General features: G+C 40.7%; 1 protein-coding gene across 6 annotated transcripts in view; it reads right to left on the minus strand.

Annotated features, from left to right (window-relative positions):
• Positions 1-24,226, minus strand: part of PTPRM (protein tyrosine phosphatase receptor type M) — a 745,518-nt gene that overhangs the window by 69,624 nt on the left and 651,668 nt on the right. For all 6 annotated transcript variants that reach the window (XM_090039711.1, XM_090039716.1, XM_090039712.1 and 3 more), the window contains 3 exons: positions 23,197-23,284; positions 10,612-10,688; positions 6,575-6,611 (listed from right to left, as the gene is read on the minus strand). In XM_090039711.1, coding sequence (XP_089895837.1) covers positions 6,575-6,611; positions 10,612-10,688; positions 23,197-23,284 — 202 coding nt within the window. The remainder of the gene's footprint in view (positions 1-6,574; positions 6,612-10,611; positions 10,689-23,196; positions 23,285-24,226) is intronic.

A 24,226-nucleotide genomic window follows, 5' to 3' on the forward strand; every position in this document is an offset into this window, starting at 1 on the left:
GGCCTGGCCCTGCCCCCTCCTGGCCACATGACCGGCCTGGTTGCCCCAGCAACCCCCATCTGTGTTGCTCCAGGCCTCTCCTCTTCCTGGGCATCTCCTTAGGAGCGGGGCGCGGGAGTGCCCCGCGACACTGTGTAAACATTTCCATTATAAATACTTATTTTCAGAGGTAAAAAAATCTTCCTGGAGGAAACCTGAGTTGGTCTTACCATGTCAACAATAAACAATATAAAAAAACTATGGTTGTCATGGGTGACTTCAATTACCCAGACATCTCGTGGGAGGATCACTCAGCAAAATCCAAGCAGTCGCAAAGCTTCCTCTTGTGCGTGGATGACCTCTACCTGCCTCAAGAAGTCTATGGGCCAATGAGAGGTAAAGCACTGCTCGACCTGGTACTGGCTACTGGGGATGACCTAATCGGTGACCTAGTGATTGATGGGAAGCTGGGTGTCAGCGACCATGAGCTGATCACCTTCACCATCCGCTGTAAAGCTGGCAAGTCAGTCAGCAACGTGGAAGTCCTTGACTTCAGAAAAGCTGACTTTGACAAGCTCAGGAGGCTTGTCAGTGAGGCCCTAAGGAACCACGGCCCCAGGGAGAGGGGAGTTCAAGAAAAGTGGTTGCTCCTCAAGGGAGCGATCCTCAATGCACAAGCTAATTCGATTCCATCTTGGAGGAAAGGCAGCAAGACGGCACAGCAGCCCCCCTGGCTCTCCAGGGATCTAGCAGACCTCCTGAGGCTAAAAAGAAAGGCCTACAAAGGATGGAGGATGGGATTCACCTCCAAGGAGGATTATTCTGCACTGGTCCAGTCCTGCAGGGAGCAAAAGAGGAAAGCCAAGGCTGCAACTGAACTCCAACTAGCTTCGAGCATCAAGGACAATAAGAAGTTCTTTTTCAGATATGTGAGGAGCCAGAGGAAAAGCAAGGGCAACTTTGGACCCCTGCTGAACCAGATGGGGCAACTGACAACTGATGCCCAGGAAAAAGCCAACCTTTTAAATTGGTACTTTGCGTTGGTCTTTCAACAGTCCCATGGGATGCCCATGCCCACTACGGGACACGGAGGGAAGGAGATCCCCTTTCCTCCATTAATGCTGACCTTGTGAAGGAACACCTTGAGAAGCTGGATACCTTCAAGTCAGCCGGCCCTGACAATCTACACCCCAGGGTACTCAAGGAGCTGACGAGCATCATAGCTCAGCCCCTGGCACGAATCTTTGAAAACTCCTGGCGCTCTGGTGAAGTGCCTGAAGATTGGAAGAAGGCCAATGTGGTGCCTATCTTCAAGAAAGGGAGGAAAATGGATCCGGCTAACTATAGGCCTGACTTCTATCCTGGGGAAAACCTTAGAAAAGTTTATTAAAGAAGCCGTCCTTACTGGACTGGCTGACGCCAACATCCTAAGGGATAGCCAGCATGGGTTTGTTGCGGGTAGGTCTTGCAATCTCATTTCCTTCTCTGACCAGGTGACCTATCACCTGGACAAGGGAGAAGAGATTGATGTCATATATCTTGACTTCAAAAAAGCCTTCGATCTGGTATCCCATGATCACCTCTTGGCAAAACTAGCCAATTGTGGTCTTGGGTCCACCACGATCTGCTGGCTGGGAAATTGGCTCCGTGGTCGGACCCAGAGGGTAGGTAAGTGATGGAAGTCAATCATCATGGTGCCCTATGACCAGTGGGGTCCCCCAAGGCTGTGTCCTTGGACCCATATTGTTCAACATCTTCATTATCGATGTGAACATTGGAGTCAGGAGTGGACTGGCCAAGTTCGCCGATGACACCAAACTTTGGGACAGACCATCCACGCCAGAAGACAGGCGGGTGATCCAGGATCAGCAAATGAGCTGACGAGAACCTGATGGTGTTTAACACTGAAAAATTCAAGATTCTCCACCTTGGGAAGAAAAACCTGCAGCATCCTTATAGGCTCAGCAGTGATACACGGGCTAGCATAATGGAAGAAAGAGACTTGGGGGTCATCATTGACCACAAGATGAACATGAGCCTGCAATGCGATGCTGTGACTAGTAAAGTGACCAAAACATTGGCTTGCATCCATAGATGCTTCTCAAACAAATCCCGGGACATCATTCTCCCTTTGTACTCAGCCTTGGTGAGGCCGCAGCTGGAGTACTGTGTCCAGTTTTGGGCTCCACAATTCAAAAAGGATGTGGAGAAGCTTGAGAGAGTCCAGAGAAGAGCCACATGCATGATTAGAGGTCAGGAAAACAGACCTTACGACGACAGGCTGAGAGCCATGGGGCTCTTTAGCCTGGAAAAGCATAGGCTCAGGGGTGATCTGATGGCCACCTATAAGTTTATCAGGGGTGACCCAAGGGATGACGAGGTCGAAAGGTCATAAATTACTACAAGACCGTTTCAGGCTGGACATAAGGAAGAATTTCTTTATCGTCCGAGCCCCCAAGCTCTGGAACAGCCTGCCATCGGAGGTGGTTCAAGCACCTATGTTGAACACCTTCAAGAGCAGATTGGATGCTTATCTTGCTGGGATCCTATGACCCCAGCTGACTTCCTACCCTTTGGGCAGGGGGCTGGACTTGATGATCTTCTCAGGTCCCTTCCAGCCCTAATGTCTATGAAAATCTATGAAATGGTTTGTCTGTGTTAAAATTAGATGTATAAAAGGAAAAGAAAGACATAATGATTTGAGGTGCTACTTTGGGCTGATTTAATGCAAAAAGATCACTTGACTTCACAATATTTTTGTAATCATTGAGCTTTATATTTTAAAAATAAATCACCTAGGCCCAGGCTTCCACTTACATTATGGCTGCTTTCCCCAAGACAGATAGATGATATTAGTGAGTTTAGCAGTGACGAAACTTGTTAGAACTCACTGAATTAATAGTCAGGGGAAAATAATTAAATATAAAAATATAAGAAATAAATATACATTTTTTTTTACTTTCTAATCATGGTCAAATAGTCATTTAACATACGAGAAGAACAATAGGTTAATGTCAACTGGAGACAATAAAATTGACCAATACGGGGAGATCAAGTAAAGCATAGACATTAATGTCTCTTATTAAAAGGTCCTGCTGAAATTCACTGACTACCTAATTCCTGGAAACAAAACTTGCTGACAATAAATTGGATAGTTCATATAGATACTCAGTATCCTGCAGTGAAAAATTGTTTAAAGAATTATAACCATGGAAGAAAGGGAGAAAAAGCAGCAAGTGATGTTTTTTAAATTGCACCTGCTTGTTAGTTCTGTCTGACCTGCTGCACTGACTTATGACAAGGGTTCTTTATTATCAAGGAGGCTCAGGTGCATATTCTATCTGCCAGTGCCAATTACAGCAAATCACCAAAAGTCTTCATTAACAGCAAGTTCATATTATCAGTCCCATTAAATTTACAGCACAGAAGAAAAGAGATGCTAATTTTTCCTAATCCAAACTGCAGGTTTTGAATTTGTTCCACTTATAATGCAGTAAAAAAAAAAAAGTTCCATTGATTATTAGATACAAATACATCCTATTTGCTGTTTCTCTTAAAACCATTCCCACCCCCCTCCCCGCCCAATAGTAGCTGAATAGCAGCACTGGTATATATGCTTCAAGATATGGGTCTGCAAAGCAAACTCTGGTTATTACGGAAGACAGTAAAACTCTAATAAACAGGTGATTATGCAACTCCCAGCTCTGTTAAAACCAGATTGGTAGTCTATTACAAACTGATTCAATTTGCCACTTTTTAGATGCATACAATTATATTTGCTCATTAACACTTGATATGTTGAATGCAGCTGAGGAAGAACACTAGGACAATTAAATATCAATCATGCTAACTCCACAGAGACCTAAAAATGACTTGTCTAACGATATTTCCTTGCAAAGAATAATGTGTGTGTGTGTGTGTGTGTGTGTGTGTGTGTGTGTGTGTGTGTGTGTGTGTGTGTGTGTGTGTGTTGAGGGGACAGGATTCAGAAGACTGAGATATCTTAGGGGAATTACACATGTAGCTCAAAATGTGTCACATCGATGTGCCTACATGTTTCTATGAGGAACTGTCTTAAAAGGAATATGAGCAATTTTGGGTATGTTCAGTGACAGGTTTACAACTAAAACTGACAAACAGGCAGAGAACCTTTTTTTTCCTTTTTCTTTTATATTATGTTTGTAAGGGCTATGTATCAATCCAGAAGAAATGCTCAGTTTCAGGATGCTTTGCCAGCACTGTTAAAAATAGAGACCATAACTTTGGTTGAATCTTTCAGGAAGGGATATCACACCGTATCTAGGGTCTTGGCTGGAAATAAGGAGGCTGGACAGCAAGATCTTTCAGTTCTTATAAAGCACTTCTAGCACTAGTTCTCAAAGTGCTTGACAAGAAAAGCTTAGTGTCATCACCCATTTTACAAGTGGGGAACAGGGATGAGAAAGAATTTGCCCAAAGTCACCCAAAAGGCAAGCAGTAGACCCAGGATCAAGAAATAGGTCTGCAAAGACTAGTACTCATCACTTCTTCTAAGATGAAACTAAGCATATGCCTAAATTCATGAGAAAGACATTTGTGAAAATCTCATCTATAAACATTCTGAGACCTAAATCCAAACACAATCTGAATTTGTATCATGTTGCTTGTCCATTTTCTTGTTAATTCTCTTTCTTGATAGATCTTTTCATACTGCATATTATATCATCATAATTATCTGAACTGCAGAGGCAGCTAAGAGTGCCATGCATTAAACAGAAGCCCATCATGTGGGGCACAGCATAATTACAGAGCAAAAAGGTAGCATTCAAAAAGCTTGAAATCTGAAGTCACTTCTTTTTAAATTTTGCAAGAAAACTTGCATTCAGCTTCTTTATTCTCCTCACCATCTTGCTGTTTCTCTTTGCTGCCATATTGGTTGGAACCATAGTAGCTAATATTCAAATTACCCTAAATTTCACTAATGCACCCATCACTTCTTAAAAATTCTTTTATCTAGGTTGGCTTTAGACGCCTTGGGAATAAATTTATCAAAAACTCAGTATTTGTTGTTTAAGTGCCAAGAAATCGTATTTAAAATGGCTTCAGAGAACGTCTCATTATCAGAATAGTTTTTAATAGACTGGATTAACCTGTACAACATGGAGCTCAGTACCTGGAAAGGGCCTCTGATTATATAATCTGGACTGTAAACAAAATGACAATGCAGCTGTTTTCAGTTTTTCACGTACCAATAAAATCAATAGCACCATAAATCAAAGGACAAATGGAACTATTAAAGTTGCTTAGTGAGAAAGCCATGTTAACTAACAAACAAAACAAAACAAAAAAATGAGAAAAGGAAATCTTCAGAGAATATCCCAGTTTCTGTTTCTGAGTTGATTGGTAGAGAGGTTGGAGGATGTGGGTCGCTGAGGGTAGGTGACATTGGTGGTAGATTAAGCAGGTTAAACCACGGTCCTGCCCCACTGACATCAGACAACAGAGGCTGCAATGAAGCAGCAGATGATTTGGGACTAATGACAACTACATTACAGAGGGAAGGTTTAAATAGCCTCTGGTAATATCAGGGGCTGTGGTCTGCAAAAATTAGGCTGTTCAAGTGGAAGTGGTAATGCAAGTGCCCTTATTTAAGATGATCAGCTCAGTTTGTCTTAATGGTATGTCCTCAGAATGCACACCTTGTTTCTCTGACCAATAAATGAGAAATGAAACTGTATTTCCTAACAGGTGCTCTTAGAAGACTATGCACATACTGAAATAAATTCATTACCCAGGTGCAGCTCACACCTTTTGCAAATCCACTGACAAATTCAGGAAGCTCTATTATAGCATACCTATTATAGAGAAATATCCCTCCCAGCAGTGGAAGGGCAATCAAGTTTTCACATGTATTCTATCCAACACCCTTTTCCGAGCAAATGCAGCAGAAGAGACTTTCTAAGCATTTCATATTATGATTCAAAACCCATAGTAGACAACTTTCTCATCTGTTCCAGCTATGATCTTGGCCAAAAGTTAAATAAGAACTATGTCAAAATGGGCAAGTTACATCTTTGATAAGAGTTAAAATTTGAAAAACTCTTTTGTGCATTAACGAAAGGAATAGATATCTATCTGTTCATAAGCAAACATTTGAAGGAAGGCTAAAAAAAGTCTCTCCTGTCTCTTTCAGGAATCAAATCTGCTTTCCACATTGTTGCAAAACTAGTACATCTTCACATCCTACATTAAAACTTGTCAGCTAAAATTTTCAAAAAGTGCCTAAGTGACAGAGACACCTAAGAGAAATCCCTGAATAGGATTTTTTTCATTAATCATTCGTGCCTTTGTGGGTAAGGTTACTGGGATTAAATATTCTTTGAGTTTTATATACAGAACTGTTGGATGCAAAGGTAAAGGAAACCCTACATTAAGCACTTGGAAGCTGGAGAATCTATATTAAGCTGCTTGATGTAACAAGTTCTTGAATTCATTCTGTGTTGTTGAAAAACAAGTATTGAAGAGTGGAAACCAAACCTACACATTTTTATAGCTCTGCATACAATCTCTTACAGTGCACTTAACCAATAAGAAATATAAAAAGAGGCAAACCTACCTTGCGTAGCAATGTAGTGATTTGGCCTATGATAACCCTAAAATAAATAGAGAAAAGTTGTGAACTAATCTGCAGACTCTGCATGATGGGTGTGCTTGTATGAATACAACTTCACAAAGGCTACAGACAGACATGCATTTTAAGTGCTCTGAATCCCAAAGCACTTCAAATTTGGCACTGTGCAGATGTGCACCCCAACCCCTCCCGCCACAAACACTTTAAAATAGCGTATGTCTCAGGCCTCCAGAGGTTCACAAGGACAGCCGAGTGCACGCAAGAGTGGTCACTGGCTGTCCACTGTAAGGGTTGGAGGGAGAAGAGGACTTAGACATGCCAGAGGACTGCTGGCCTGTACAAATGTGTCAGGAAGCAAGTCAAAAGGAAGTGCTGAAAAGATGTTCCCCTGTTTTTGAGGGACATTTTTGAAGCACGTCTTTGGCCATGTTCACTCTGTGGAACATTTCTGGATACCTGGAGCACTTCATATGTCACATCTGTCTAGGACCACAGGCTAACTTACAGAATACAATGACAATAAAAATTACATATTAATAACAAAATTCTGTTCTCTCCAACCTACAGCAAATTTGCTCTGTGAAAGGGCAAATGTAAGGGTCCCTAAACTATCAGTTTGTTTAGGGACTGCCTTCTTCCTGGTTGGCTTGAAAAGTACTAGTATGAACTTCCCAGCAGCACTTGCAGCTAATAATAGCAAGTCCTTTTGCAAGCCTAGAACACCAATACTTGGGTTGTGAAATGTTACTTAATGCGATGACAGTCCCCTGTCTGACAGCTAGATTGACTTTTAGCTTGGGTACCCTCTATGATCTGTTTGCAAATAATTTCTAAAAAGCAAAGAACAACGACAACAACAAAGCAGGGGGAGGGGAGAGAGAAGGAGGACATGGGTGATAAATTCTCTGAAAAAATGGTTTCATGTGACTAGTTTGTATCTGAATGGAAAGAACACAAAAATAATTTTATGTTTCTCTCTGCAAAGACAAAAGTAAATTAATCTCAGGTTGGGTGAATTATAGACACTAACAATTTATGGATTCTTTATAGCAATGGTTCTCAACCTTTTTACTACTGGGACCCATTTGCAAAGATCCATGGCCTGTCCCAACCCACAGCCCTCTGGCCCCTCCCACCCCCAGAGCAGCGTCTCCCAGCCAGCCTACCCCCGTGGCACTGGCCCCAGTGCTGCCAGACTGGCCACGCAGCTCTCCCCTGCCCTCTTCCACCACTGGAAGGGGCAGGTGCCTTCCTACCGACCCTCTGCCCTGCTGTAGCTTGCAAACCTCTGAAATATTCTTGCGACCCACTTTTGAGTCACAACCCATAGGTTGAGAAAGACTGTTTATAGGACTGAATATTGGCTCTTACTGGGATGCAAACTGGGAACAATATAATTTGTGTTAATATTTATGTTTCTGATATTATGGGACTATTACCAGAGATTTAATGTGTGCACCAGTACGAACAGTTATAAAAATATTAATACTAAAAAGCTCTAAATAATGGTTAGGTTATGACACCAAAAAAAGGAAGAAGTTACAGCTTACATTCAACATTCACTTGTAAGCACAAAGATAATTAGGAGGATGGGTGTAAAATATGATAAAAATGACTGAAGTAACTTGAAGAACTCTTGTGGCTTCTTCAAAGGGGTCAAAGGGTTATTACACGAAAAAGTTACAAGAACTACTGAAGCAGCCAGGAAAACTTTGAATACCCCTAAACTGAAATGTATCTGTGCAGTCCTGGACAGAGTTGTATTATTCTGTCCATGTACCATTTACTATCTGTGGAGTTGGATCTATTCATCCTATTAAACCAGAAATTGAGAGATTTATGTCAAGGGAAAGTCTTACTAAACAAGTTTTGCTTATGCCTACACCATTAGGCTAAGTACAGACAGTCAAAAAGCCTGAGTTTGACTTCATTCAATCTTTGCAGGTTCGTCTAAACTGCATAGATTGAACGATAAGGAAGTGAACACTTTTGATTCCAGAAATGCAGCCACACACCTGCAGTGGCCCAGGCCAGAAGCTTGGTGGTGTTAGAGCATACCTCTCTGCAGAGAGCTTGGACTAAGGCCCCCCCACCTTGTGGGGAAGGTGCAAAGCATCCTGGGATGCTGAGAGACTGCGAGTTAACTTGAATCTGGAGGTAATCTGGGGCGGAAGTGCAATAAACTTATTTTACTTAAATCAGTTAAGCCTTAATACTACATCCATCCATCCAGGTTTATCTTAAAACAATTTTGGACATTTTGAAAACAGTTTATGTACATTGAGCTTCTGTTGTGTTACGGATTTGAACTGGTTTTCAATCACTTATACTGGTTTATGTTTAATTTCTGTCCCTAGCCTTAAAGGTGTGTCTTTTGCTGTAACTCAGCTCTATTGACAACATGGCAACTGTTGTAATCTACCTATGTGAGACAGGTATCGCAGCATCTGGAATGGAGAAACTGCAGTGGAATCCTCACTATCCAACACTCTTACTAATAGACAAACACTGTTGTTGCCTATTGGCTTCTTAGCTCCTACCACCTGGTTGACATTTTATCACTTTCATGCTTTGCACTTTCTGTGATGAATTACGACCTAAAGTCATTTCTGCCTTTAAGTACGATGGCATCTAATCCTACTCTCCCCATCCTGTTTTTTCTAAGACTAGGAAAGAGTGGTCTAAACAGTTATAAAGAGGTTTTTATGATCAAAGTTTTCCTTCTACATATTTTGTGGAACTTCAAACCTAGATCAAAATCATAGTCCTGAGGTATAATTCAGGTTAAAACCAGAATTTAAAGTCTGGCATTTCCTTTCAATGTTGGGAAAGTTTGAATGTGGATCCAAATTTAACTCCATAACACCAAGCCAGCTTTTCTTTATATAATGGTATATACATTTTATCCACAGTTTTGCTAGACATTTAGGTAGATATATGTCTGCTTTTTTTCTTTACCTCTTGATAAATGTGTAAAACACTACGGGATAGAGTAGAAATCTAAGTCTAACTTGATTTCCACTCAACACATTAGTAAATACCCTGATAAACAAATAACCTTGAGATTATCTACAAGAAAAAAATTGGTAGCTTAATTTGGTTTCAGCAAGTCTACTACTCTGCTATCAATAAAGAAAAAAAATTGACTAAATTCCCTTGTCAAAGCCAGTAACAATATCTTAACTTGCAGATCAGGCATGTGACACCTTTATGAAAAGGCATCCCTTCTGAAGAAGAATCCATTCAGGGTTGGTTGCTTTTTAATAAACAGTTGTTTTAGCACTATAACATCTAAATCTCTTTGTGAACACTAAAATCACAAAAAATTGTCATCTCCAGATTTCAGACTTTATATAGTATTGACTTCCTAATGATTCTGAATTTTACTTTTGAGTGTATTCTTTCAACCAAAAAAACATGCTGTCTCTTAAAGAATTTATTCTAATGTAAAACATTAAGTTAACATGATGCAGAATGAACAAAGAAGCAGTCTTCAATAATTAAACAGCCTACATATTTAATGAAATGTCTTGCTTGCATTAGAAGCACTGGTTAACAGCTGCAGACTATACTTTGAAGGCGACTTAAAAGTGCAGAGATGACAAGAGATTGCAAATCACTGCATTAGGAATTACAGAGTTTTGTCACATTAATATGCAAACAGCTTTCTTTTAAATGTGGAATTATGCCAACTTGTTGACAGAAAATGAAAATAACATTTCCTTAGTCCATATAAGCATCAGAAGACAAAGTAGCCAGATAATATTACTCACAAGGTTCTATTTCAAAACATGGCTGTTTTGGGGAAATGACTGCTTTCATTTTCTTATTGACAAATCTTTGGCATTTTATTTTTTATCCTTTATTACACACATTCCTCTGACTGTGTTTTCCAAAAATGCTTAGCAGCCAAAATCCTGCTCAACTGTGGAACCTATTACAAATGATCAATAAAGTGTGAAAATAACATAGACTGCCTCTTAATTGAATATTAACTTTGTTGACTACCCCAGTATACTTACATCAATATAATTTCCATTGATGTAGTCTGAGTTTGTTTCTCCTTCAATGGGCTGCAGTCTCACTCGAGAATGATCATCTGAAATTGGAACAAAAGTGAAACATAAATAAGCAAGTTCTTCTTGTGTTTTTAGTAGGCCCAAAGTATAAGGACATATACAAATCTGAATCTTTTTAAAGTAAGTAAAAATATGATCAGCTGCACTTTTTAAACACCCAAATTCCTTGTGATACTGGATTCAAATGAGACTAAAACATCTAGTACAGAAAAAGAATGCCTTTCATTAATGTATTTACTGGCATTTAATTGCCAAAAGGTTCTCTCAGCTATGAGCACAAATTAGAGAGGCTTTACAATAGCCTCTGGTAGTAAACCATTATCTTATTAGTGAAGAGACAAGAGAGACCAAGACTTAGGAAATAAGCTTGATAAACCATCTCTCTTTTCACTTACTAGATTTACAAGTTACTGTATGATTTACTCATTTCAATCTCTACACAGGCCACACTCAGATTTCCGAATTTCCATAAAAATATCATAACAATATGAATGTCTTTTGTATTTGCTACATAACAGCTGATAAAGCCTGTTAATGACCAATTCTAAACATCTTGCAACCTCTCATTTCATAAACTCTACCTACTTCATTCCCTCCAGCGTTACTGGTTTTTACAGTTATGCACACAGCTGCTTCACGTTACAAGACGGTTAAAAATTCAGTTTTAAAATAATCCCTTCATATTGCAACTTGTTTCAATACTTTTTCAACTGAAGAAGAGATGTGTCTACCTCTGCTGGATCTCAGAAAATCTCTTATTTTTTGCTTCATTAATCCCCAACTAATATTTTAACTCAAGCAGCCTCTTTTCTGTGTGAGAGCTAGCAGATAGGGTAAATTTGGAACCCATTAATACAGGGGCGGGTAATTATTTCAGGCGGAGGGCTGCTTACTGAGTTTTGGCAAGCCATTGAGGACCACATGGGTAGCCCTGCCCTTTGACAGCTGCCCCACCCCCGGTCACCATCTTGGGACCGGCAGCTGGGAACCACGTGGTGCCAGTGCAGCGGGCAGGGGAGGGGCAGAGCGGGGAAATGACTACAGCAGGTGGGGGGGAAGGGGCAGTGAGCGGGCGTGCTAAGCGCAGCAACAATGGGGCAGGAGCATGAGGCCCACATCGGTGCACTGAGGCTAACGCCACTGAGGCCCAGAGCAGGGTGGCAAGAATACAGGGTCCAGGCTATCAGGGACTCTGTGGAACTGGGCTGCACTGCTCAAGCAGGGAGAGAAGGGAGCCGGCTCAGCTCCACAGAGCTCCTGGCAGCCCAGCTGCACGTTCCTGCTGCCCTCCTCTGGGCCTTGGCAGTGCTGGCCCTGGGGTGGCCCAATGCTTCTGCCTGACTGTTGCTGTGCTCTGCACGCCCACTCACTGACACTACCCCCTGCTTGCCACAGCCATTTGCCTGCTAGCTCCCTGCCCACCTGCCGGCCAGCCTCCAACACCATGTGGTTCCCAACTGCAGCACCAGGACTGCAGGAGCTGGCCTGGCCAGCCCTGAGGACTGAAGCAATTGCCCACTGTCCTCCAATGCCCCCCCCTCCCCACCTCCTTCTTATCTGTATTTCTCTCCACAGAGGAAGGCAGGAACAGCCCCAACCCGGAAACCTCCAGAAGCCCCTACTAGGCAGAAGCTGTCAGCTGAGACTTGGGGTGGGAGGGCGGGACTGGGGACTGGACTTGCTGCTGCAGGTGTTTGGTTCTGCCACTGGCTCCCCCTGGGTCCTACTGCCCCTAGCTTCTGTCATTTTTGACAAGCAGCCAGGGGCAGATATATATTAATTTTCTATTTTTTTAGGGATGCTGTGGGCCAGACAGAATGGCCTCATGGGCTGGATCTGGCTCACGGGCCGTATTTTGTCTGCCCCTGCATTAATATATTCCCTAATAGCTAAGGATTTGCAGCCACATTTCCTTCCTAAAACATGGACCTTGCATACATATGATGAATACAATCTGGAAATTTCATAGTTCACATGAAGAAAACCTGAGGATTTGCTTTGCCAGATCACACCAGAAAAGATTAGTACTTTGCATCTGGGCAGAGTCAACATCTTATACCACAAAATGGGACCAAAAATAAAAAAATAAAATAAAAGGCATAAAATCTGATTGCCTTTACCTTACCATGTATAATTATAAATGCTATTGAAAGTCACAAAATCATGTGATCATGTTATAAATACAACCATTACCCTTTAGTGGTGCAAAGTTCCAGAGATTTCTTTACTGTACAAGTATCACCTATTAATTATAGAATTATGTTCTGCTCAGAAAAGTGACCCCAAAGAAGAATATCTTGCATTCAAAAGCTTGTCTCACTCTATCCTAACTATGCAGTTGGTTCAGTAAAAGATATCACTCTAACAAACTCTTGCCTCTCACACTGTCAAATAAGACATTATGGATTGCACATTTTCTTCTCTCGATGATTTCTGTATTATGTGAGTTTGTTTTATGATTAAACTGTTAACCCTACAAATTCTGTTTGTGTGTTTGGGGTACAAGCTGATTTGTGTTTTATTCCTCATGAACAGTAAGACAAATTCTACAGAATATTGACACTTCTCTCAGTTCTTAGTCTTTATGCTACAGTTTTATTGATGCCTGTAAAATCCCTGATTTTTAACTTTGCACAAATGTAATGTGGCATTTCCTGAATACTGCCTAAAATAGAACAGAATTCAGCTTGCTCCCTTTTAGCTCTGCTTGTCTGCAGGTAAGAAGGAGTTTAGTAACAGTAGGCATCTGTCTGTTTTGTGAGATAATACAATTATGGTAAGTGAGACATCAGCTCACTGAACAGAAGCCTCATATGAAAGAGAAAGTGAAGATGGTATGACCTCTCCAGGGTGCAAAAGCCTGGGCACTATGGCCAGGGATAGACATTCAAGAAGCCTGAGCCTGAATTGATTCCATCTTTGCAGGTTAGTCTAACCTGGCTAGGCTAAACCAGTTTGTAACCATACAAACATCTCAGAAATGCAGGTACATGCCTGCAGTGGCTCAGGCTAGAAGCCAGGGCATGCTACAGCAGCCTTCCCTTCCCTTCGCTAGTGCTGAGCTGAGGAGGCATGGTCAGGGCCCAGCAGAACACTCTGATTAGGGAGGGGTTTCCCGCCTGCTCCTTTCTGAGCAGTCCAGCAAGCAGTTGATAACACAGTGTTTATCACCCCTAACTCAGTGTTTATAAGCCCATTAAGGAAACAAAGAAAACAAAAGCTTCTCTCCATTAGTTCAAGCTCTTCTCAAACAACTTTTTCCAAGGAAGGAACAGAAGGACATTACCAGATACCTGTTGATTAGCTCCAAAAAGTCCTAAGCGAATATAGTCCTGTCTGCCTTTGTCCAGTCTCCCACAACATGAACCATAGCCAGCATGTGATCTGCTAGCTATTCATGAGAGGTGTCTGGGTAAGGCAGAGGGGAGGAGGGGAATCCCTGCTTAGTAGGAAGCGGTGAGGGGAGGAGGAGGGCAGGGGAAGCCAGGCAGATACCTAGAGTCTCTGCCAGAGCTCCAGCCAGGGAGCAGAGGAGACGGGCCAGCTCTGCTGTGGAGCAGAAAGCCCAGCCCAGAGAGCATGCTGAGATGCTAGGGGAGTCTGGTTTAACTTAAACCAAGAAGGGGTCTGGGACAGACATTGCTAAACCAGCTTGACCCAAATCAGTTAAATCTGATACTACATTCAAGCAGGTTTATCTCAAACCAATTTCAACCATTTTTAAACTGGTTTATGTGTACTGAACATCTGTTCTGTTACAGGTTTAAACCAGTTTCTGATCACTTAAACTAGTTTATGTGTAATGTCCCTAGCCTACATATGGAGACAGTGAGCTACCCACATACCAGTATCCCCCTCTCAGCCTTACTGGCTTAATCTAAAGGAAAGGCACATGCCAGTACAAACATGCCAGTAAACATATCCTGTTCGTTCTTAAAGTAAGCAAATATGACTTTGAGTACACTGAAGTGGTGGATCTCTTGAGTAAAAAAATGCAATACTTACAGTTACTTTCCAGATCAGGGGTACATTCTACCCTTGAATATTCCCTTGTTCCTTTTATTGTGGGACAGAGTGAAAAATAGGAAGCTTTTTTATTTTTGCCATTATATTCTTCATAATTTTTCATAACTATTAATGGGTGTCCCCCATGTTCTTGTTCCTTTAGGGCTAACTAATACCTTTTTTTGCATCCCCTTCAACATATGCAAGTTCTACAATGCTCTTTGGTAGACTTCCTGACTTTCAGAAATATTTTTCTTAAAGAAAGGTAACTAACAGTTGACATGACATGGCCATTGGTTAATAATTTATATTTTCTGTATGGTTTTATTTTGCTCTTCCACTGTGCACTTGGTTATTCTTTCTTTTTTAAAACAAATGCTGCATACTAGAAGACATCCTTAGGCATTTTCCTCAGACAACTCAGCAAATTCAGAGTCTAGCAATTTATGTAAGCAGTCGAGATTATTGTTTCTATTTTGTATTCTCTTGCATTTATCCAAGCTGAATTTCCTGTGATCCATTTGTTCAGTGCATCTAGTGATAATCAAAATCTTCTATTGATTTTTCTAACCTTGGGTAAAATTCTGTGCTCCTTAATTAAATATACAAGAAAAGGGAAGAAACAAAAAACAACATCAAACAAATAACAACTAATGGATTTTCAATGAATTTTGCTTCATTGAAGTCCTCTATATTTGGTCTAAACATCTTCCATGCCATCGACGATCTCACCAGTTCACTAATTGCTTGTCCTTCCAAATCACTGAGAGTTAAATTGTGCTCTGGTTCACCTCACTCACCATGTGGTCACAGCTGCAACAAGCAAGGTGCTTGAGCTGGATTTCCCTGTTATAAAAGACAGGGAGCTGCCAGTAGGGCACTCTCTGAAAGGGGCTTATGAATCTGAAATCTGCTCATCCTTTTGATTGAGAATAGCCCAAATATAATGGCTTTTGAGCATGGTGCAAAAGGTGTTTGTTTAACAATGCTTGGAGAAATAGATGAGCTTGGGCAGTGGTAGAAAGGGGCATTTCTATTGCTTTGGTTTATTGGCAGTGTGAGCTAATTAGTTACTTGTCTATAATTACTGAGTGCTGCTTCTGGGCTGACTCAATATGGCTGGAACAGACATTGGCCTTATGACACCATAAAACATGCTTATGGCAGCACAAAGGCCAACCAAACAGACATCCCTTGTTGCACCACAAATGGCCAAAATTTGTTGCCACAACATAAGCAGTATACATTTGTGTTGCTATTTTGCAGTGGACACCTGTTTGCTTTAAGATGGGAAAGCCCATTCCCAGGGGATGCAGTATCAGTCCTCTGAAGCCCTGGTAGCACCTGACTGGGTTCCCCTGTTTGCAGAAGTATGCCCCAAGTTGGATTTCCCAGCTGCATCTCTGCAAATGGAGAAACCTGGGGTAGCTTGGAAAACCTGGGGTTTTCTTGTTGGCAGAGATGCACACCCAGGGAATCTGACTTGGGATGCATCTCTGCAAATAGGGATTTCTGGGGTTTCCCCAAATGCAGAGGTGTACCTGAAGATTCTCTGGCTGTGCCTCTGCTAGTCAGGAAACCTTCATTTTCCCTGTTTGCAGAGTCATCCTTTAAGTCTTGTCCTACATGATTAGGCCCCAGCGACACTCAGGGGTATCAGGGACCCAGACCCTGTGGGACCATGGTTAACATCTGTTTCACCCAAATGATTAGATCAGCTGTGCTAAGACACACCCTTGCACAGCTGATCCACTTCATTTGGTAATTTTTCTTTATACCCTGTGTTATATGTATTTAGTTCTATTGGGTGGTCACTGTGATGTGGTTGCTTAAGTACCTGTTACAGTTCCTCTAGATTCTCTCTTGTTGGTTGCTTATCTACAGAAATACTCCTTTGGAAAGTAGGGCACAACCCTACCACCCAGTAGGACTTGTTTGTATTGTAAGTGTATGGTCTGGGAAGGAGAATAAGAACCTGGATATGCAGTATTTCTTTCCTGTCTATGGCTAATGACAGAAAAAGGAAGGGTAGGAGAGTGGGCAGTAAATGGACAATGCCTTTTTTCTCTTCCACTTCCCACCAGTGGAGCAAGGAAGGACTGTAGTCTTATGAGTCAGAATTCCTTCAAAGCGCTTGCTCTCATGGGTTACAGTTATGCTCTCTTCTTAAAGACATGCTACCCCAACTACTTTAAATAAAGCAAAACCAAATTCCAACCCAGGCTTCCCTACAGCTGATTACTACCAAACTCATTTTTATACATTTGTTCCTTCCACTGGTTATTTTAACTAACAGTCTGTAAGAGGGAGCTTATCAAAAGACTGAAATATTCAAACCCATTATGATCACTAGGTCATCCTTTTCAGCCTCATTATTAACTTTTTCAAAGACCTCTAACAATTTACAAAGACATTATTCTTTCCTTCCAGAAGCCAAACTTATTTGACCCTATCAGGTCACAAGTATCCAACTGCTACACTATTCTACATTTAATTAAGCTATTAATCAGTTTCTTTAGAACAGAGGTGAGGCTCACAGGCCTTTAAATCCTAGGCTCTATCTTACTTAAAAACCCCCCAATATATTAGTAACTTTGCAATCTTCAAGCAGTTGCTGTTTTTATAGTTTTTGGACCTGATCCAATTCTCACAGAATGTGCTGAATTCTTAGTGGTCTCAGTAAGAGTTGGACTGCCTACATATTGGATACATGACCCCTGTGAGGTCACATATAACTTTCTTCAAAAAACTCCAAGTGAAACCAGCTATTCTATTGATGATATTCACATGAGATTTACAAGTTACTGTATGATTTACTCATTCCAATCTCTACAAAGGCCACACAGATTTCCAAATTTCCATAAAAATATCATAACAATATAAATGTCTTTTGTATTTGCTACATATCAGCTGATAAAGCCTGTTAATGACCAATTCTAAACATCTTGCAACCTCTCTGTTATTTCATAAACTCTACCTACTTCATTTCCTGCAACACTACTGTTTTTCACAGTTATGCACACAGCTGCTTCACGTTACAAGACTGTTAAAAATTCGGTTTTTATGAATTTAGCTAAGACTTCCTCATAATATCCCTTGGTCCCTGTTATCTGGCATGGGCATCATACCTAGTAGCATTCTGTCTTCCAGTCTGCAATGCGGATAAATTCCATAAGACCCACAGGAAGACGGATGTCCAACCCCCATTCACTTTTAGTGGTGTTTGGATACCTATCTCCCTGAAAATCCCAGGTGATGGTTTAGGTTTGGGGGCACACTTTCTAAATATTAATTAGTTCTTTATCAAATCAGGGGAAAAAATAAAAGCATGTGCATATTTAATTACACATGTTTTGGATTAAAGAGATACACAAATAATATGTGCCTCTAGCACTTTGTTCTTAAATAGCCTTTAGGCAATTTCTCTATTTTTAAAGATTTTACTTTACCCTTCGCCTGCTGTTAACCAGTTGCTTCACTGTTAGTCTGTAGGGAGTCATCCTTTTTTTAATATCAAACCTAATTTTACACTGATCACACCATCAACCACTTAAACCTTCAAAATTACTTCTGTTGAAACTTGTTTTTCTTTGTAGATATGGAGATAAGCTTCTCCCCCCTCCTTTTCCCTATCTATGCCAGTCTATGGGCAATTTTATTTACAATTACTTTTGAGTGACCCATCTTTTGTGGTGCCCAGTATCAGACACCTTAAAGGGAACTTATTTTCAGAAAAAAACAAGCATCTGCTCTCCGGAAACAAGGCCCTACAAAAGCATCTTAAGCTGGGCACCTAAAATATCTTGTTCCTTTGAAAGTCTTGATCTATATTCTTTTCTCATGCAGCACCAGAATGAAAAAAATTGTAGAGAACAGATCATTCATAAGGGACCAACAAATGGATATTATGAAAACCCACACATAACCCCTATATGACTAATACAGACAAAAATCCATTTTCAGACAAAAGGTTCATTTCACAGTTTCAAAACCCTTTTAGTCCTTAATGAGAAAACAGCATAAAAAGATGTCCATACCTAATAAGGAAGGAATACATTATGTGTGGGTAATTGGATTGTGGTCAGCATTTAGCTTGCTGATGAAGTAGCTCACAAGTTGCTGTAGCCACCTTTCCATTGTGGCTGGGGCACGCTTGTACCCAATTAAATTCCCATCACTTGGGTAATGTAATGTGGCTTGCTACTTTGAGACGCTCCCGCTGTGCTGGCAGCTTTCTGCTGTTCCTTTAATTCCCTTACAGAGCAGTATCGACTAAAAGCTGTAGTGTAACAATGGCATCTTGGGGGATTTAAACAGAGAGGATAAATGGATGGAAAAACCCTAACTTAAACTCACTTTCTAAAAAACACGTTTCACTGCAAAATATACCTAGGACTAGTAGTCTCTAAGTCATCTGCAATGCCTTTAATATCTTAAACACAGAACAGAAACAGAAATTATTGAAATGTCTTCATAGCTGAGGTTAATATTTTAACAATACTCTGGGGACACGTTTTCAAAAGTCAAGTTAAAAGTCTACTTGAGCCTAACAACCCACCGGGCTAGAACAGTTAAGGAACACCAGTCTCTATAACCAGTGGCACATGAGGGAGCCCTAGCCTTGTGACTAGCATCCTTTCCAGCTGCCTTTGAGTCCGCAGCCTAAATGACCAGGCACCCATTTACAGCTGAGTCAAAGGTGGGCAGTCTTTGTCATAGAGCCAGAGTGTGGCTTTGTACTTGGACCTTCTGGTGTCAGAGCAGTATGCCCTAAGCACTCTGTCACTATGTCCTAATTTTAATAGTTCACTTCTGTAATTATTTTTACCCCAGATTTTCACTCATGCCCCCATTTGTGTGGACAGCACCCTTCAACACCAAATAATTAGACAATTAGCCATAATAGTATTTGCCCATAATCAATTAATGTAGGACAAATGTGTGGGGCTCACCTTGGAGACGCTTTAAAAATGGTGTCCTTTACTAAAATGGCTGGCTGCTGTAACTCATGGTATTCTAAGTTCTTACTGCCACATAAATAGTATGCTTTATTGATAACGACTCCATCCAGCACTTTCCCTTTGCTAAATATTGATGCCATATTAAAAGTAAATTGTGATCTGAACGATCAAAGTAACATTTGCCCTCTTGGACAGTCTTCAATATTACTTGTAATTGCAATTGATTTGTGTATCTAATATCTTATACTTGTTTTCCCTTTGCTACTCATCACTTCATTACCTCAGATATGCAGTGCTATTAGTCTTCTACTTACTCCAACCAAGGGCAGCCAAACTGACAGGCTGCTTAGAACATGACATTAAGAGAGATGGTTGACACAGCTAAACCTCGACTAAAATGTGAAACTATTGTCACAAGATTAGATTCTATTTTGTAAAGGAAGAAGAGGCAGATAAACAATCTGTTCTTGAAAACCAGGCCGTAGCTGCACTATTAGTATTGTTATCCCTAAATAATAATTATATGAGCCTCGATAAATTGCTACATTCTCCCAAAAGAAACCCATTAAGGACTCTTTAAAGGAATCCACCCATATAAACATTCAAAACAAGGAAATGCTTTAATGTTCTACACCATGCTTACCATTTTCACTAGCAGACTCCATCTCCTCTATAAATAAGTACCATTTACTCCCAAAATGTTTTGTAATACAATAATCAAGCCACTTTCGTCGCAATCATGCCATAACACAAAACCCTGCCTTAATAACATCCACATGCATGTCCATTAGGCATCAGTATATCAGTGAACTATACACATCATTTTCCCATGAGGTCTGAGTTTGGGCTGAGTGCTACAGTGTAATTGTAACAAATGCTGTGTTATAGTGCTACTGTTCTAGAAATTCTGCAGCTTTGCTTTTAAAATCCTATATACCAGCTGCTGACTTTTTAGCAGTATGATTAGGAATAAAGAGGGATGCAATTTACTGGGAAGGAAATACTGCAAGTTGAAATCTCTGGGAATTTTGAAGTTGATGGGTGCTGTGTGTTTTCTATTAAAAGATGAGCAAAAACTCTTGGGAGACAACAGGCAGAATTTCTAAAATGTGTGATTTTTCACTATTTAATTCTTTTCCTACAAAGCACATACAATAGGTAATTTTTTCACATTTACTATTTTTCTACAGGAAAAAATCTATTTCAACAAAAATCTGATTAAAAAATCAAAATGGGAGATTTTGTTAAAATCAAAATAGTTTTTACTAGAACAGAATATTACATTCTTTGTTTTTGAAAGAGCTTTTCCTTTTGAAATTTATTATTTGCTATTATATGTTTTTTATTTGTACAACATGAAAAATAAAATACATGTAAAATAAAATGAGAATAATGTCAGTTTTAAAAAAGAACAGCTAAAATAACCAATTTGAATTTATCAAATGTAATGTTTTGATTCACCTAAAATGATTTTTTTAATGAAATTCTGCCTTTTTGTTCTGATTCAGATTGGAAAAAAATCGTTATCAGAATTTCTGTGCTTTGAGCAGCCCTAGACATATACCCCCTATTTCAGATTGAGAGGTTTCAAGTTTGTCAGAAACGAGATACTGTCCCCGCCTTATCTCCAGGGCCAATGCCTCCCTGTGATACTATACAGCATATGCCCAGTTGTGATGAGTCAGAGGGAAAACTGCTACCTGCTGAACCATTACTACATTTTGTTTAGAGATTTTCCATTTAAATACTGACCATCTCTACTAAGTTTATGAACATGAAAATACAGCTGGGAAAGTCATGGGCTGTAGGCTGTCCTCAGGAATCCTCAGCCAAAATTTTAGCTATGACAGTAAAATCAGAAATTTAATATCAATGATGTCATTGCTGTCAACTTCTATCACCTGACCTTTCCTCAACCACCATGCTTTCTGACTTTAATTCCTGACTTCCTTTCTCCTTTGCATCACAATTTCTCATCTTCATCCTTGGAGACTTCAGTTTTGATGGTCGGACACTTTTTCTGCTGCTCTTCTTTCCTTATTTCCTAATCTGGAGACTTGATATCAAGTCTTTCATTCACCAAACCAACCACCTGCTTGATCAGGTCTCCATTAAAAACTGCACTTTTACATTCCCTCTTTCCTGATGTCTTCAGCACAGGATTTCCCTTGTCTGACCATCATCATTCAACATGACTTCTCCTGAACGAATCAGTCCCTGATTTCCACTTGCACTGTCCTCTTTCCTGCCTTCTGGTCTCCCTCTTCCAGAGACATAACTGATATAGTCTGTAACCAAAGCAAGCTACTCTTTCATGGTAAATGCTGCTGAAATATATGTTGAGTGGTAATTTAAAAGCCAAAATTCAGTGATAAAAAAAGGAGAGGGGAGGGTTAAACTTTTAGCTCCTGGCCACACCTGCGCACTCTCAGCCACTCCCCTGACACCCCCAGCAGCTTCCCCTGACACGAACCCTGTGACTGCATTTCTAGCCTGGCTGCCAGAGCCTCTGCAGGTAACATGCAGTGGAAGCATGGGGTAAGGTCCAATGTCGCACCTGTCCCAGGTTGTGCCCAGGGCTTGTACCCTGCTAGCCCACCTGTAGTTCTGCTACTGTCTTCTTCTAGTGCTCCAGTTACTGATTCTCTCCTCCATCCTTACTTACTTACCATACTTATATGATAAAATTTACTTATGTATGATGTACAAGAGATAGTTGCAGCCATGGATAAAATATCAACTCCTACTCACCCTGGCAAAACAGTACTTTATATCTGTCACGTCAGTGAGGGGATCAAATGGCCAGCTTCCCTCTCACTCAGTCCCAGGCATTATTTTTCACTCTGTCCTGCCTCTGAACACACACACGTCCAGGATCTATTTCAAAATTGCCAGTTCTTCTCCTGCAATAAATCCAAGATGCAGCCTTACCTCATATCTTAACTCCTGCAACCTATCTTTTTTCTGGCTTTGATAAATACAATCATGCTCCACTTCTGTCCTTTCAAAAGGTTGATGCAGAAATTACGTTCCTGTTTTGCCGCTTCAGCTATTTTGCTCCTTTCAAAAGGCATCCCCTTCACTAGATCTGCCTTTCTTACTGCCTCAAATAAGCTACTTGCCTTCACCTGTAAGACCCTGCATGACCCTCCTGCACCCACTCTTGTGCTATAGAGATACAGACTTAGGTCCCTCCTTCAGTGATGATGCATCCTTGATTGCCCATTTATCAAATTGCCACGAGTGTAGTTGCACTTTCTCTCATGCTGCCCATTATGCGTGGAAGGGATAATTTGTCCATTACAACCAAAGAGTCATGCACAACACAGCCTTTGCACCTAGGTGCTTCCAGAATTCAAACAAACATAAATATAAAGACACCAAACTTAAATGTTATCTTTGCTGGTTCAGAGTTCATTTGTAGCTTTCTTCCTGTCCCTTTTTTAATAGGAAGAGGGTTATAATTTCTATGTAAGTTCTCCCTGCTAGGGACTAGTGGCCACTCTTATCAGATGCTGAAAGGAAGTGAATACAGAAGCACAATTACACTGTCAACACTTACATGCAATGATATTCCCATATCTATTCTTCATTCTGTTCTCATCTTTTTTAGCTGAGTCCCATGGTGCCGACTGTCCTTCAAAGAAACTCTATTAAAAAAAAAAAAGGAAGTAAGTGACATTAAGACATGCAACATGTTCCAACGGGAACCTTAAAGGTATAAAATAAACCCAGGTGCAAAGAGAAAATATTGCATTAATCATAATACTTTTTGTTAAAGCATCATTTAACTAATTTGCTTATCTGATAATGATATCAGCCTCTTCTCCAAACAGCATGTGATTACAGCTCCATGTCTTAAAGGGGAAGGAGGGTTGACACAAGGATAAAGTGTACATCAGCAAGAATAATTTTTGTATGTGAAGAGTTAGTTAGTCTTGCCACAGTTACGCACTTTTAATGCCAAGTGTAATTGAGTATTTAATGTGCACTAACCAAACTCTGCTCACATTTACACCTCTGTGAAGTCACTGGTAACACTAGAATTACTTCATATTTACAGCAGTGTGAATGGGAACAGAATTTGACTCTGTGTTGCTAATCTGCTATTAAGAGATTTACAAGTTTCATTTACCTGGTGGTAGGTGGCTATTCCATCTCTTAACATTCACCTGCATTTTTCTTAATTTGCATTCAAAGAGCATGTGCATGCCTTTTATTAAAGAAAAACAGAATTTACAACACCTCCAAGATTCAAGGGCTATAGGCTGTACAGGAGGGACAGGATAGGAAAGCGAGGTGGGGGCGTGGCACTCTATATTAAGGAGGAATACACATCCTCGTCAATTAGCAAGCAGTCAGGGGAGGGGCACTCTGAAGTGCTTTGGGTTAGAGTACAAGGCAGTCGAGGGGAAAGAGATTTAACGGTGGGAGTCTACTACAGACCTCCCAACCAGGGAGAAGAGCTTGACCAGGAATTCTTGGGTCAGCTCACAGAGGCAGTGAAGGCTAAGGATGTGGTTGTCATGGGGGACCTGAACTTCCCGGACATCTGCTGGGAAGAACAGTCAGCCAGGACTGACTGCTCGTGT

Source organism: Crocodylus siamensis, chromosome 3 (genome assembly GCF_052110815.1).
Source record: "Crocodylus siamensis isolate JL-2025a chromosome 3, ASM5211081v1, whole genome shotgun sequence".
Classification (NCBI taxonomy): domain Eukaryota; kingdom Metazoa; phylum Chordata; order Crocodylia; family Crocodylidae; genus Crocodylus; species Crocodylus siamensis.